The sequence below is a fragment of the Petromyzon marinus genome, chromosome 47, assembly GCF_048934315.1.
Source record: "Petromyzon marinus isolate PM22_M1 ecotype Great Lakes invasive population chromosome 47, UKy_Petmar_22M1.pri1.0, whole genome shotgun sequence".
NCBI classification, from domain to species: domain Eukaryota; kingdom Metazoa; phylum Chordata; class Hyperoartia; order Petromyzontiformes; family Petromyzontidae; genus Petromyzon; species Petromyzon marinus.
This window is the reverse complement of record NC_133713.1, coordinates 9,470,360-9,486,833: the sequence shown is the minus strand read 5'-3', so window position 1 is coordinate 9,486,833 and position 16,474 is coordinate 9,470,360. Positions and strand designations below refer to the sequence as shown.

Sequence of the window (16,474 nt, the reverse complement as noted above, 5' to 3'; positions counted from 1 at the left end):
GCACTCATCGATGACTAAGATGGGCCCAACAAACGTGCTATACAGTTGAGAACCTGAACCTGATTTAATCACAGATAATATTGCTTTCGCAACCAATAATATCCATAAGAGGTTCCTGGGTTAGATCACATAAATACAAATGTGTCATTAAACCCGCCACCCCCCGACACAGCCAATTAGTAAGGTTTGTCACGTAAACAAAACATTCCAATTCGTTACGAGTACAGCACACCGGTGCGTTGGAGAGTAAACCCAAAACATTTACACTTCGAGGACGACGTTTCGCCAGTAATTACAACTAGCATCATCAGGCGACAGCCAGAATTGTGGAGAAATCCCCCTGTTTCGGTCTTAAATAGACAGACAGTTGCCTGAATGTGACATGGCCATTGATGCCCCTCTGCGGTGTGCTACGAGGACACACGTGCGTACTTTCTTTTGCATCTAAATCATTTAATCGTAGATTTTTAAAGGAGTCTGTCTGGGTGGCGCTGCGATAAAAAAAGCACCCGACCCACAAATCGGGAAGCTCCCGTTTTCAAATCGCAAATCGTCCGCCGATTCATCGGCCCGCGCTTTGCGATAAGTCGACGGCGCTCGTCCAAATGAAGAGACCATTTGCTCGCTGTGAAAATGTGGAGTTTCCACCACCGGCTAAGGGTCAGCGAAAGAGACCCCAGTGCTCATTCGAGCAAAGAGACATCCTCGCATTCGGTCCGTATGCGGCACATGAACCGCTCCGTTCTGCCTTCCACCGGAAAAGTTAAATGTACTGCATGTTGAACTTCTTTCGCATCGTATGTAGCCAACGGTGCTCATCGGAGGTGCGGGAAAACTGCCCGTGCATTTTATTATCCGCTCTACGAAGCGTGAGAAGACGTTGCGAGCTGGCGACAGCTGCTAAAAACGAATGCGGGGGTGGCTCTTTAACCATTCTATTTCGGACGTCTGTTCTTGAGAGAGAGAGAAAGCGAGAGAGAGAGAGCGAGAGAGATACGCAAGGCATGGTGATGGCGAGCCGGCAAGCCGGCAGGGAGCGGGGCGAGGTGGGAGGGTGGGCCGGCACGCCACAATCGGCGCTTGACTAAGCGGCCCGGGGTAGGGCCCCGATGTAACGCGACCTCTCGGCTGACACTGGGGCTGTTATCGCCGCCACCGCCACCGCAGCCGCGACTGTCCGGCGTTTAGAAATCAACGGTTGCGTAACAACGGGGCTTCGTGTAGACGAACCGGCGAGTGGACAGAATTGCACCGCTCATGGTATTGCGATCGTTTTGTTATTTAAACGGATCGAAAACGGCAAGTTTATTTATTTTTTGGTTAAAAGGAAGACTTATCCCAAACTGACAAACACAGCTCTTGCAGATGCATATGTACGACGGTGTTTATCTTGGCTGGCCACCGCTGGTTTCAAGATACATTCACGAGAAAGATAACATGACGGCCAATCATAGTGTTCTGGTGATAACAGGGCACTGGAGTAGAATTAAATTCCAATGGAGTGATTTTACATCTGGGTCACCAGTGCCATAATCGTGCACTTGATGTATGTGTGTTTAACTTCTTTCACACTGCAAGTAGCCAGATATTCGATGGTGGGGGTACTTTTCTTAAAGTAGCTTTAAATGACTATGGTTGACTGAATTTAGTGGCATGTGGTTTCTTATGTTTCATTCATCAAGTTAAAGCATCACTTGTGAATAATGTCGAGCGAGTGAGTGATGGAAATTCCATATTCTACTGACAGTGGCCACTTTTTCCATAGGACAACCACTTTTGACTTAATACAAATTACATTTTATCATGCTCCTTAGCAGCATATAAATAATTCCAGATCATTTACATCTCATGCTTCCCAATGAGATATTGTTATCTCAAAATAACTCAAACAGAAAGGTAGATGGGGAGAAGTGATTCCGCAGCAGTTAGTACATTGCGCTACGGAACTGGCGACCTGGGTTAAATTTCCAGCTATGGCTGACATCAGTGGCAAGTAATATCTGGGCCACAATTTACCAATCCACAAAGACCAGTTTGGCGAAGTATGACTAAGCAACCACGCTGACCGACTCCACGTGGGGAGGCCTTCATTCTACTGAGGATTGACAAAGGGCTGCCTGTCTGTCTGTAGAGCAGGGCGGAGTAGCAGATGGTTGTAATCTAGTGCTTTGGAGAGAATGTTTGTAGGATCACACCGATCTGTGGGCGCAGGAGATGGTTGTACAGAAAGTGGGTTCATGTTCCCATCTGTGCAGAGCCTGCAGTGTTTTTATCCAGGTATTCGCCACATTGGCGAGATGTTAACTACCTCGCCTGGTATACAGGAGGTTGTGGGTTCGATTCTGACCTTCACGCCTGTATACTTGGAGTTTGCATGATCTCCCCGTGGGCGTGTGAATTTTTCTCCGGGTCCTCTGGTTTTTTCCTCCACATTTTGAATCAACATCATGCATTTCGAGTATTTGGCTGCTCTAAATTTTAACGTAACAAGCCTCTTCATTGGCCTATCACTCGTGGCCACGTCGCTTCTGAAAAAGAGCCATACACCTCAGTTGGGGGCCTTACCTGATAAAAAAACATATCGTTAGTAGTTAAACTCAGGTTTTCCTTCCACACGACTCAAAAACACTACTTTAAAAAAAATAACAGACCAATCAATGGGAATCAAAACCAATTGACCTTCAGTATCAGGCCCTCATCATCCCCACCATGCAGTAGGGCTAAACAACAGCATTCGAAGGGAACCGGCGTTACTAAGCCACGCTCGTCTGACTAGCAGCGCCAATGACAGCGGAAGGATAAACTTACGCATCAGCGCAGCCCTCATCGCTGGAGTGAGGCGGCTTTGAAGCCCAAATTTAGCGCTCGGCCCGCAACCTTCAACGGAGCCGGGCAGAGGAGAACGAGCCGCAGAAACACTCGGCAAGCGAGGAGGCGCGGCGCGCGCCGTTCCCGTCCGCGTGGGCTGACAAAAGGGGTCACGGCGAATTTAATCTTGCGCTTGGAAGAGGTTGGGAATCTCTCTCCTCTCTCGCTCCCGGGTGCTGAAACGGCTGCTATCTCAAAAAACACCAGTCTATCAGGTCGCTTCGGGAAGCTGGAGTCACCAGGTTGTTAGAACGGTGGTTATAAACGCCCGCAAGGTTGCACATTCGATTTCCCAGTTGGGGGAGGGTTGGGATCGGTCTATCGTCCCTCCTGGGCAGCGGGGCCTTCCTCAATCCCAGTCCCTCAAAACCCTCCAAAAGAAAATCTTTCCCAAGTTCACCAATGTAAAGTGTCGCTGGTAAGCCAGGTGAGAGAGGTTGTGGGGCCTTCGAGGGCCTCTGTAACGACGGTCTGTGTCGGGGAACCCTGCTGCTGCTGCTGCTAACGTGCAGCGGGAATGACGACGTTCCGGGCGGTGCGGGCTACCACGGAGAAATGTCGCCGAGGGCAGCGACAGTCATGCGCCTCTGTTTAAACTCACACCAAGCGGTCACGAGCTACACACGCCTGCTGATCGTGACGCTCGTTCCGCGTGACCTAGAGAGGACCGGTCACGTTCGAATTCCAATGGAGATGCGCGTGTGCGCGCGTGTGCTTACACGCAATTAAGAAGCGCTCTCTACGATTCACGATTGACTGTTCGGTCAGACCACACGAGCAAGATGTGTGTCGTACACCCTCCTCCACCCGACACGGCCAATTAATGAAGCTGTCACAATTAGCAACTGCCTGATGATGCTTAGTTGTAACTACAAGCGAAATGTCGTAGCAAAGCCCTGTGTTCGCCACGGTGGCGAGATGTTAACTACCTCGCCTGGTAGGCAGGAATCCGCGGGTTCAAACCCGACCTTGACGCCTGTATATTTGGAGTTTATATGTTCTCCTCGTGGTCACGTGGATTTTTTTCCGGTTCCTCCGGTTTTTCTCCTCCACGTTTAGAATCAAAGTCATGCGTTTAGAGTATTTGGCGGCGATACATTTCCACGTGATAAGCCACTTCATTGAGTTATCATTTGTGATGGCCAAGTCGCTTCTGAAACAGAGCTACACAGTTCAGTGGACCTTAACCTGGTCAAATAAAAAAAATGTGTTAATAGTTTTAGTTTGGGTTGTGACTCAAGAGACGAGGGCCACCATTGCCGTGGTCATCGGAGATGCACGTCACCCGCTGGAGCGGCGACGCTCCGGGCCAAATTCGATGACCGAAAAACATCCTCACTTGGCGGCTTGTGGCATTGTTGCTGTGCGAGATACCGTAAGATTTCTTGGATAATTTATTGGGAAGAAAATGATCATTTTCCCGCAAGGATAATTGGGTTCCGTTAACTTTCGTGCCGCGTGTAATCGACAAGGAAATGGAATGCGCCCGCGAGAACGTCCACTGGGGAGACGGAGCGTGCGGGAGATTAAATGGACTGCTACATTGCAGGATCGCGACAGGTGGCGGCGGCGGCTTGGGTTGGGTTGGCCTTCATCCAGCAGTGGAATGGCCATGGCTGATGAGGATGATGATAATTTACAGATCCATTCATACACTAACGCTGCAAGCACAATCACTTAAATGTCTTCAAAGCCCTCTGTAAATCCACTGCTGGATGAGTGTAACATTTGCATTTGTAACAATTTAATTTTGTTGCTCATGGAAACCTCGCTGAAGTCTCAAGCTTATTTTGAGGAGCGAACTCCTTGGGATGTTTGGACAATTGCAAAATTGGTTAAGTTTACTGTGTGGAAGTTAACCCGAGCGCCTGGACAAACAGCATGCTAGTGTGTTTCTCAAGCGCACATACAATCTATAAATGTATATAGGAACACACAAAGTAAAGTAAATATGTACAAGAACACGTTATTCGAGAATTAAATTTGCATTCACAAGAATGTGAACTGTGTAACGGATAAGATATAGTAATTTTAAGCAATGGTCTTTATTTAGCTTTATGAGCACTCACTGAGACTCATCATAATAATAATAAAATTATAATTTGCATCCCCCCCCCCTACCAATCCACTTCTGGAACGTCTCCAGCTGTCCCCACATCGTAATGGTTATGGGGGCTGCTTGACCATACTTCACCATACTGGTCAGTGTGAGGTGGTAAAGGTGGGTGGCTGGGTTAGTGCGGGGTGGGTTGGGTGGGTCACGTGGGTGGGTTGGGTGGGTGGGTTAGTGGGGGGGGGGTTAGCGGGGGGGGGGGGTTAGTGGAGGGTTGGTTAATGGGGGGTGGGTTAGTGGGGGGGGGTTAGTGGGGGGGGGATTAGTGGGGGGTGGGCTTGGTGGGTGGGTTAGTGGTCGGTGGGTTAGTAGGGGGTGGCTTAGTGGGGGGGGATTAGTGGAGGGGTGGGTTAGTGGGGGGTGGGTTAGTGGGGGGTGGGCTTGGTAGGTGGGTTAGTGGGGGGTGGGTTAGTGGGGGGTGGGTTGGTGGGGGGTGGGTTAGTGGGGGGTGGCTTAGTAGGGTGGTTAGTGGGGGTGGGTTAGTGGGGGGGGGGGGTTAGTGGAGGGGTGGGTTAGTGGGGGGGATTAGTGGAAGGGTGGGTTAGTGGGGGGGTAGGTTGGGTGGGCTGGGTGGGCTGGATGGTTGGGTGGGTGGGTTAGTGGGGGGTGGGTTAGTGGGGGTGGGTAAGTGGGAGGGTGGGTTAGTGGGGGGTGGCTTAGTGGGGGGGGGATTAGTGGGGGTGGGTTAGTGGGGGGGTTAGTGGAGGGGTGGGTTGGGTGAACTGGGTGGTTGGGTGGGTTAGTGGGGGGGGGGAGGTTAGTGGAGGGGTGGGTTAGTGGGGAGGTGGGTTGGGTGGGTTGGGTGGTGGGGTGGGTAGGCTGGGTTAGTGGGGGGGTGGTCGGCTGGGTGGGTGGGTTGTCAAAGACAGGTTCACGTTAGCCGCAGCCAAAAATCAAACTTGGCCCACCAGGCTCAAAGCGCTGCAAGTTGTTCTGACAACACCGATTCTAGAGATGCTGAAACGAATGAAACGAGATGGCACAAACGATGCCGCCGATGGTGGACGACCACGCCGACGAGGACGAACACATACCAATCATGCCGATACCGACACTGATACTAACGACGAGAATACTTTCCACCACCGATACTGACGACACTCACACGTCGTATTGCGCTTTGTATTGCGACGTGGCAAGTATGTACAGAGGATATTCCTGCCACGTCCCGTCAACTTCACGAAACATTTCCCACTTGTTGGCTGCTGCTGCAGAACTGGTTCAGAATTGGTGACAACTCGCAGACAGTGACCGGCAGTGAGCTCCACATAGACGGGCCAGACATTGCAAGGGTGTGCGAAAGGGTGAGTGGGGTTGGGTGGGTGAGTGAGTGAATCAGCGAGTGGCTGAGTGAGTGGATGATGAGCGAGTGGGTGAGTGTATGTATGTATTTTTAACTTCTTTCGCACCATACTTAGGCAACCGTGTTAATCGGAGGTGCGGGTCAGTGAAATAATTCATGGGACCGTGAGTGAGTGGAAGAGTGAGTGGGTCAATGGATGAATGAGTGACTGTGCGGTTGAGTAGATGGGGAAGTACACCGCAATATCTTTGCGGGGGGGGGGGGCTGATATCAACTTCTCGGTGCGTCGGACAAATCAGGTCGCCGTGCATTACCAACTGGAGTTAACAACGGATGCCAAACGCGACCGGAACAATAATTCCGAATCGTCTTCGCTGCTCTTCGTCAAACAGACCAAGAACACGGACCGCTCGTTCCTCCTCACCTGCAGCAAGGGGATGAAGTCCTCCTGCACCAGGTAACTGCAGCCGGGACGCGCGAGCAGAGCGACAAACTTGGCCGAGTCGTCGTGGCAAGTTCGCAAGAGCCTGCGGCACCGCGGGGAGTGGGTGGCACGCCGGCGAGATCATCATCACAATCACAACGAGGGGCTGTCAAAACCATCACGGTCGTCATCGTCGACACAATAATCAACGTCACCGTTGCCGGGCACCGTTCGTTTTGTTAAAAGTACAATTTTACAAAAATGTATAGTCCAGGAAAGCCGTAGTGGGTCTCAATACTTGTGTATTCGTGAGTATCAAATGGGCATTACGACAGCGGTTGGCTACATTGGTGGCCGTTGAGCAGGTGGTGTAAATTCCATATTCCTATGGAGAGGACTGGTCGCACACAAAGACAAAGGTCCCCCTGTATAGCCTGGAACAGACTTTTGGGGCAAGTGCTGTTAGCAAGTACCTATGAAGGCCGGCACAGCACACAAAGGGGTGGGTGGCCAACACCACGCCCGGCCACCTTTGTCTCTCCAGTGGCAATGTTTATACATCACACCAGGTATTCATTTTAGGCGGAGTCGACCTAGGGGAGGCCCAGGACAGGTTCAAATAATCGAGACTGCTGTTGGCTGTGAGCGGGCATCGAAGTCGGTTCGCCGGGTTCGTAGCGCAACACGCTAACTGCTACACCACCGCTCCCCACATGGTGAGGGAGTGGTCACACAAACAGAGACACACCCCCATACACATACTCACTTTCTCCACATGGCCACAAAGGTGTGCACGGACACGAAACCCGTTCGCTCCCCGCTCGCCGCATGGAACAGCGCCGACTTCCAGTAAACAGGGCAGCCACAGGCCTGCGCGAACAGAAAAGCAAGCGGGATTGCGTCCGGTGGTCGAGACTCGCAACAGAGTAGGGGCACAACGGAGGGAAAACGCCCGAGAGGACGTCCACGATGTTCGTAAAAACTCTGATCTCGCTGGCAAAGAGTAAGTCTGAACATTTGCTGTAATGCACTCTCACAAGTTCAGTTCATCACGGATTGCACAGAGTAAGCTCTTTGGAACAACAACACTGTTTTAAGTCTGTTGGAAAACTGGCTCAGACTCAAGGATGGATACGGAAAATGTGGCGGCAACGGGCTCCAGGTCTTCGGGCCGGAAACTCGGGTAAAACGGCACTGGCCATATGGCATGGAGAAATGTGATACCAGTTCATGTGCAGGAGTAAGCTTAGAGCACGATTATTTAAACTATACCTTCTGACGAGCCACTCAACGAAATTAGCGTGTGCTGGCGGACCACGTGATGTCATTTTCCACGTGCGCAGACGCTGGGCACCACAGTGGCGAGATGTTACCTCCCTCGCCTGGTATACAGGAGGTCGTGGGTTTGATCCCGACCCTGACGCCTGCTGCGGTATATTTGGAATTTGCGTGCCTCTCTCTCCCTGTGGTGGCATGGATTTTCCTCCGGGTCCTCCGGTTTTCCCCTCCACATTTCAAAACAACGTCCGTTTAGAGTATTTGGCTGCCATAAATTTCCACATGCTAAGCCTCTTCATTGAGCTATAATTTGCGAGGTCACTTCTGAAAATAGCTCAGTGGGTCTTACCTGGTAAAATAAAAAATTGTGAATAATTCAGTTTAGTTTAACATCGCCCCGTCACGTTGTAGGGCCTGTGCGTGCCACCACCGATCCGCACTTGTCTCCAGGTTTCTCATCTCTATCTCTTCTTTATCTCTCTTTTGTCTCACTAAGCCGAATGTTTTTTTACGTCTTGGCAAACATTATTTTTCGATGGGCCAAAGCTCGGTCGGCCACTCCACGTGCCTTCGTGGGCTACATCCGTCTGTGGCGGGCAGCTAAAGAGCCCTGGCTTAGGCCATCAATTCCAGGGCAAGCATCCAAAGTGGTTGGATGCAAAAATGGACGTGGAGCGTTTCCCATCTCGCTGGGCCAATGGTGAAGTTTCCATATTCCTACGACGGGGGCGATTAAATCGGCAGGCGAACCAAAGCTTGACTTACCACAATGAAATCAATGTATTTGGTGACACTTCATTGGCAGGCGTGCACAAGCACAATTACAAAAACAAAACTCAACACATTCAACCAACAACAAATCTCACATTCATCAATAACAATGCCGTAAAAAGAAAATAAAAAAGTAGGCAACGTTTTGCGCAAATAGCCCTTCTTCATAGCACTTTCCAGAAATGGGTACTCATTTAATTTACGAAACAGCTTCTCGGCAGAGATGGAGCGATGATACCAGTTTCATGTGCAGGCATGAGACGGACGATCCCATGGCAGGATTGCACGCGATGGCGAATGAGTGGGGAGGCCTTCGTTCAGCGGTAGCTGGACAACCGGTGGCGAACCTACCGAGCAGAGCGATGCCATCCGCCCCGTGTGTATCGTCCCGGAACCGACGCTCAGCCGGTGTCGGACCGACTGCCGTGTGCGAGATACACTCGGCTTTGGCAGAACGGAGCCGTTCATCTGCAGCCCCCGTGACCTGGTGCGGTCTTTGTCGACTGAAGCCCGCTCAGCCGTGACTATAGACGAAAAACATTTATTTTCCACTTCTGTTCAGTTTAATTCAGTTAAAAATGTTCTCCGTGCCATCCGCGTCTAAGCGTTTTGCCGAACATGGCGCGAGTTGCAAATCGTGGGTTGATTGATCGATGAAGATAAAAATAGGAATCATCTACATGCCGAAGATCACCCCCCACTGCGAAAACTTGGCAGTGACCTTCCGACAAACGGTCATGATGACTTAGCGAGGCTCTCCTGGGTAAACAGGCGAACTAATACAATTAATAATGGTCTTAAAATGGATGCTGTTGTTGCTGATGTTGCTTCAGTTGTTATTAATGATGTTAATAACGATGCTGTTGCTAACAAAGCTGCTGCTAAAAAAACTCTGCTCATGATGTCGCGACAGCCATTCATGACAATGATCCTGCTGATGATATTACAAAATGGCTGCTGATGTCGATTTTGCTGATGCCAATGATGGTGATGTTGTCGATAATAATGACTTTAAAACGACCTATGCTCATCGGAATGCACACAAACCCGAGAGATCTCGGGAGCTAAGCAGCGTTGAGACCAGACAGTGCCTGAATGGGCGCCCACCATGCACAGCAGGTTGCTGTAGGCTACTGCGGAGCGGTGCGATGGTCAGCAGCGGGCAGTGCGGCTAAATCAATCGTTGATATTTTATATGCTCCCCGCCTTCACCAACCCCAGACACACACACACGCACACGCGCACACGCGCACAGACCGGATCGTAAGACGCACCTCCCCCCCCTGACGTTTACTTGGCGACGTACGGCGCGAAAGAAGTCCAACATACGCACAGACGCACACAGGTCACAGTTAAGGAGCCCACGCACCTTGGCCACGGTGGCCATCTGATGAATGTCGGCGCGCTCGTCCGGGTAAGGCGTGAACGACTCCTCCACCCGCTCGATCATCTGGTCCGACGTGGGGCCGGTGGGCGCCGGGCGGCCGTGCGGGAAGTAGAAGCGCGGCACGAGCGAGTGAGCCGGCGCCACCTGCGGCTTGGGCAGCGCCGGAGGCAGCGACTTCTTGTCCTTGACGCCGGCGGCTGTGCTGCTTGCGGGCGCGACCTGGAGATCACGGTGCGGCGGGGTGGCGAGGAGGGAAGGCGGGGGTGGTGGGTGGTGGGTGGTGGTGGAGGGGTGGCGGGTGGCTTTTTACGCGATGACGTTGACAAAGTTCACAAGTCAAGGTGGTCCGAGGGTCTCCCTTGCCCAAACGGGGAAGCATCTAATGCTCGGTGCCACTGAACCAGTGGTGTTAATTTGACGCTCACGTAATGGAGTTCCTCTATTGTCTCTTAGCCCTTTTTCACCGGCCCATCCGAGCCGAGCCGGCACGGGTGGTTTTTCCCACTGGCCGTTTTGCTGTGCCGAGATGCGCTGGTCTCACGAGACACCTCGATCTGGCTCCAGACCAAGCGGGGCTTGGGGCAAGGCTAACGATGCGTTCATTGCGTGCGACGCCGATGGTCGTGAGCCAATAACGACCATTCCACATTCACATGGCGAGGGACAGTCTTCTACTGCAGGACGATTGAAATTCTGCCGAGAGACACGCGGCGCTTCGTTTTGTCGACCCCGGAGGGTTGACGGTTGGGTTGACCTTCAGAGTTCGAGCAACACCGGTTGGTCAATTCGTTTTACACGCAAGTTAGTTTTGTCACTCTAGTTAGCACAAGTTTTATATGCCCTGCAAACAGCGATCATCGCATGGCAAGTAATTCAAATTCTGTGTAAATACAATTAAATAAATCAGTTTTTTTTTTTAGGTGTGCAGACATTGGTTACTAGTCTGAGAGCAAGCTACTGTACTTGCCTGACTTGTAACCCAGATTTGAACCCAAAATCTCCAAGGTACGACTCGGCTGTTGTGAGCCCCCAGAGTCATGCAGCCATCGCACTTGTATTTATTATCACCACACCATGCAATCAATGTCTATAAACCAGCACATCAATTCATTGAACACTACGCATGCGATACACACAATACTTTGCTCTTAAGAGGGGAGGGGCACAAAGCGAGCGTTTGTTGTTTAAAACCTTAACGAAAAGCGTGCGATTCCCAGGTTGATGGAAACGTGCATTTGTAGCAATTTTGGTCAAGCAGACATCGATGCATGGAATAGAGAGGAGACGACAGTGAACAACAGGCTCCATATAGAACGTACTGCGTTGTCGCGCGATCTCCTACGTTGTTAACATAGGAATCAAGGGTTTGTGTTCGTGAATCAAATGCCACGGCATCCCAAAGCGACTCGCAATGACGGATGAATGTATGGGAAGAGTCAGAGGGAAATAAAAAGAGAAAAAAAACGACGCAAGCACTCAACGGCAGAGGGACACGGCCGACACAGAGACGAAACAGCGACCAGGTTGGACAGAGACAGTCGCCGAGAGATGCAGGAGCAACAGCATCAGAGTCCCAGGGAAAGTTCGGAAAACACGAAAGAACAAAACATGCCTGGCCTGTGCCAATTTACACATCACCCCACCCAACTAACACCACGACATACTGCCAACAAGCACAACCCAGCTAATAATCACTACAAACCGTCACCCCCAACAACTCACATAACCACTGCCACCAATCACCGCCAACCCCAACCACCGCCATCCAGCGGCATAAACGACAACCCATCTAACTGCCACCATATACTACCACCACAGACCACAACCAACATAATACGACCACCTACCACCAAACATAACCACAGCCCATCCAACCACCACCACCGAGCATCAACCACTCCTACCCACCTAACCACCACCAAACTACCACAACCCACACTGCTGCACCAAACGCCAAATGTAGCAGTCAGGAACTTAAGCGGCAAAGAGATGAGTAGGATATAAGAGGGTGAAATGCAAATTCTCAGAAGCAACGTGGGGAAACGAGATGGAACAGGGTGAGGGACAAGGACATTGGGACACGTGGCAGGTAAACTGCTCGAAATAATTCAACAGGCAAAACCTGGGTGGTAAGGCCAGATTAGGCAGATGGAACATTACCCTAGTTGATTGAACCAATGTGGTCCAATCAGTATGTATGTTGAAATTATTTTGTATCCTGTGTAGCCAACTGTGCTAATGAGAGGTGCGGGGAAAGGACAACAAACTAAACACAAGAAGCAGTTCTAAAGAAATTCGTTTTCAACCTAGCTTTAAAAGTGCATAGCTCCAGTGACTTTCTAATATCGAAGAAAGAGCGTTCCAGCCGGCCGCAGAAGCCCTTCTGAAAGCGTACGATGCGGTGACCGCCTCTGTTCGATGGCCCAGTCAAAAGCCGCCGCGAGGATGACCGCAGCTCGCGTGACGGTTTATGCTCCTTGACGAGATCGGCGAGGTATTGTGGTTCATTTGTGGCAAGCACTTTAAAAACAACAAAAAATGACTGTGTCAGCTGATGATATCGACGATACGTTTTTCCTTTCCTTTTCACCCCGCCGTTCCGTGTCCGCAGCCCTCTCCAGCGGCCCATTACAGGCCCCAAAACATTCTCCAGCTGCTCTTGAGCACGAGATTAATGCACCGTCAAAAAACCGTCCACAGGCACCTGTTTGCGGACGAGCGATTGGGGAGGGCCCGAGCGCGGAATCCTTGCCGCCGCTTGCCTTACACGGCGCTGCGGAGAGGCGGAAACTGTGACGAGCCGCCAAAAGGCTGGGACCTCGAATCGCGCTACGATTTGCGCGGTGGCAAGCGAGCAGAGGTGGTTTGGTTAAGGACGACGACGACGACGATGATGCAATGGCCCGCGGTTGTAATGACAAAACAGTAGACCTTGTCAGAAAGGCACCGAAATCTATTGACCGAAAGGGCACCGTTCATCTACATTTCATGGTTTTCCGAAGCGGTTGTGGAAATTCCACATCTCTATGGCAGGGACCAGTCTTGCCCTGACAACTACCACGTAGTTCCACAACATTTCAAAACATCAAGATGATATACATGATTGTAATTTTGAAGGTAATTATCAATACTCTGAGAAAGCTTTGCTTATTGATGGGGGGAGTCAATGCACTGTCACCATCATCCCAGCGTGGATGAATACGTCTGTTCGCTCAAAGTACATCTGACACCGTGGTATAGTATGAGCGTTTCTCCCCAATAAAGGAAGTAGGACAAATTATTTCTGTATGTTACTGACATGCTATGCTCAAGTAAAGAGCCACTACGTGATTACAGGAATGATTACCAATAACCTTAGAGTGTTTGAAACGTAGATCCACCATCGTGGAACTACGCCACTGTGAAACATTTCAACCAAGTAGGTGATGTTATTGATCCAGGAAGCGCGGTTGAACTCACACACTTGTACACAGACATAGACTGGCCAACAGAGCAGGCACATGCAGCAGAGGCCAAACGATAGGCACGCAGACACATCGATAGACAGACTGTTGGGGCAAGTGCTGTTAGCGAGTACCACCTATGAAGGCTGGCACGACACACAAGCGGGTAGGAGGGCAGCACCACGCCCAGCAGCCTTTGTCTTCCCAGTGGCAACGTTTACACATTGCGCGAGATACTCATTTGAGGCCGAGTCGACCTCGGGGAGGCCCAGGACCGGTTCAGATAATCGTCACCGGTGTTGGTGGGTGTGAGCGGGAATCGAACTTGGGCCGCCGGGTTCCTGGCGCAGCGTGCTAACCACGACACTACCACTCCCGACAAACAGACAATAGATGGAATGGAAACCATACACACACCCTGTGAAAACAAGAAGAAAAGTACAAAACACAGAGACATGCCAGAAAACGGCGGAGAGAGAGGCCAGGGCCGACGCACCATGCATCAAACACTCATGGACGGGGCAAAGATCGCTCATCGGCAGAGCTGGCCATGTTATTCTTAAGACATTGTTGGGGTATGTGCCAGCTGTTGCTTATTACTGCTGGCTGAATGATCAAGGGACGAGGAGGTGCGTGGTGAGGGGAAGTGGAGGGGGGGGGGGGTTGCGGGTTATGTTAGAGAGGTCTTGAAACGGAGCAGGTGTGGTTCTGTTTGCCACGGCCCTCGCTGCTTTAAAAAAGGACAGCGCCGGCTCAAGATTTTGGGGGGCTCCCCCCCCCCCATTTATACTACCGTTGTGCCTCCTATCCCCCCCCCCCCCCCATGTGGAATTCTCGCCACGCCGTGCCAGGGGAACCGTCCGCGCGCGATGGCGTCACGACAAGACTTCTGTGACGGGAATACACCGACAGAGCGTTTGCCATGCGTCCATCAGACCGCGAATCTTATCACTCGGGAGTCGAAATGAGATGCATTAAACGAGGAACGCAATTTACTGTCATGGGTTTTTGTTGTTGTTGGTGTTGTTGTGAGATCAAAACCTGTGCTACAACTGAGTACCTCGCATGCAATCCACTCATGGCTGAATCCCAGATTCAAACTCAAGTGATGCCAGCTGAGTGGCTGTCAGAGCCAATGTGAACCCCTTAATATATACAGACAGAGACAACTCCACTCAGGGCTTGAACCCGGGATCTCAGCAATAATGCCCATACAGCATCGTTATGGGCGTAATAACGCACACATTCCGTCGTTACAACACATTGCTTTGCACACTATACGAGCATCGAATTGCGTAAGGACATATTCTGATTTGTATGACCTTACGTAATCGGTTCATTTGACTAATGTACGATACAAAAATACCAAAATCTTGAATTGAATAGCCGTATAAATCGTGACAACGCACTGGATCGCAATGAGGGATAAGCGTTAGAAGCTGTAGCATGAATACGACAAAAACACACTAATACACAACATGAAACAAATGCCTTACTAACACCGCATTGACTATAGGTGTGGTCTGGATTGGGGGACTGCCAAACCAAAAATAATGAGATCCACTTCCTACTCAGTATGTTCCAGGGCAAGGTGGAATTCGATGGCATTGCAGTCACAGCACTCTAGCACGAACCCCATACGTTCGATCCCTGCTCCTGGCACGGCAAAAGGACCATCCACGGCAAAGCACTGCAGCCTACTGTGACTTCTTCACCGTGGTGCCAAACAAACGTGCGCAAGGTAAAAAAAGCAATTGGAGTAGAACGCAGGGAGACCAAGGGGGAGATAGAACGAAAGCCAGATGATGGGATAGCGGTGAAGCGGACCTTAAAGATCACGTGACAACTCTGCAACAGCCGCTGGATTTCGCAACCTTAAGGAAAACAACGGCGTTGTGTTCTGTTCCTTCATCAGCATCGGGGAAGGGAAAGAGCGAGATAGCGCGAGGAACACATCGGTAGAGGTGGCACCACCGCGCAGCTCAAGGTAGGGCATGGCGATGGAGAGCGACCGGGGTGTAATTTTTGAGCTAAGGTCACCCTTGAACGTTCCCGGTCCCTGCCCTGAACCATCTGATCTCTCACGTCAGGGGCGGCTACGAGACAAACATGGTGGCAACCAGAGGCTCTCCCTGTTAGGCAGGCACCAGCAGTGTGTAATTGTAACCAGATGAGAGCCCGTTAAGGCAAATTACACTCGCAAAAGGAGATGCTCGTCAGCCGGGTGGGGGACCCTTTGTGACTGGTAGGAATGAGCCCTCTTTTGTCAACATTTAAAAGTTTATAACGTTCTATTGCAAGACACCTCAAGCAAACCCATCACATGCAAACCCCACACGATCCAGAATTCAGCTGCCCAACTGCTCACTGAACTATCAACTGAGGCCACATCACCCCAATCTTCAGATCCACGGGTTACCCGTCCAGTCGCAAAACTGCAAAATTGCTCTCCACTTCGTCAATATCCTCCACGGATTAATTCGTCTACCTACCCCCTCTCATCTCACTCCATTTTCCTGTTATGGGCCTTCAGCTTCTGTTGAAACCCCAAGTCGCCACCAATGCAGATCTAGATAAAGGTGAGACATTAGTTCAAGCGAGGCAGGGTCAAAAGAGTAAAGGGGGTCAGTTGGTGATGGCCACGGGGAGAGGGAGAACAGCCCACTTCTGCATATGCAGGTACGTCTAGAGCAGCCTTGCACCCCTTTGGTTCTCAATTGTAAAAAAAAAATATATATTAATACATAGGTTTGATGAAACAAAGTAGTTGTACTCACGTGCCCGTGCTTAATTTGTGTTTCGATGATTTACCTTCTAAAAAAATCTGACCATGGCTCGCACCACCCCTCCACCCCCCCCCCCCGCCCGCCCCCCAGAAAGGGCATTT

The 16,474-nt window shown here is 50.8% G+C and overlaps 1 protein-coding gene across 7 annotated transcripts in view; it reads right to left on the bottom strand.

The window, feature by feature from the left end:
* PPP2R3A (protein phosphatase 2 regulatory subunit B''alpha) overlaps positions 1-16,474 on the bottom strand; it is a 77,855-nt gene that overhangs the window by 11,236 nt on the left and 50,145 nt on the right. For all 7 annotated transcript variants that reach the window (XM_032971951.2, XM_032971950.2, XM_032971953.2 and 4 more), the window contains 3 exons: positions 10,127-10,363; positions 7,475-7,578; positions 6,709-6,811 (listed from right to left, as the gene is read on the bottom strand). In XM_032971951.2, coding sequence (XP_032827842.1) covers positions 6,709-6,811; positions 7,475-7,578; positions 10,127-10,363 — 444 coding nt within the window. The remainder of the gene's footprint in view (positions 1-6,708; positions 6,812-7,474; positions 7,579-10,126; positions 10,364-16,474) is intronic.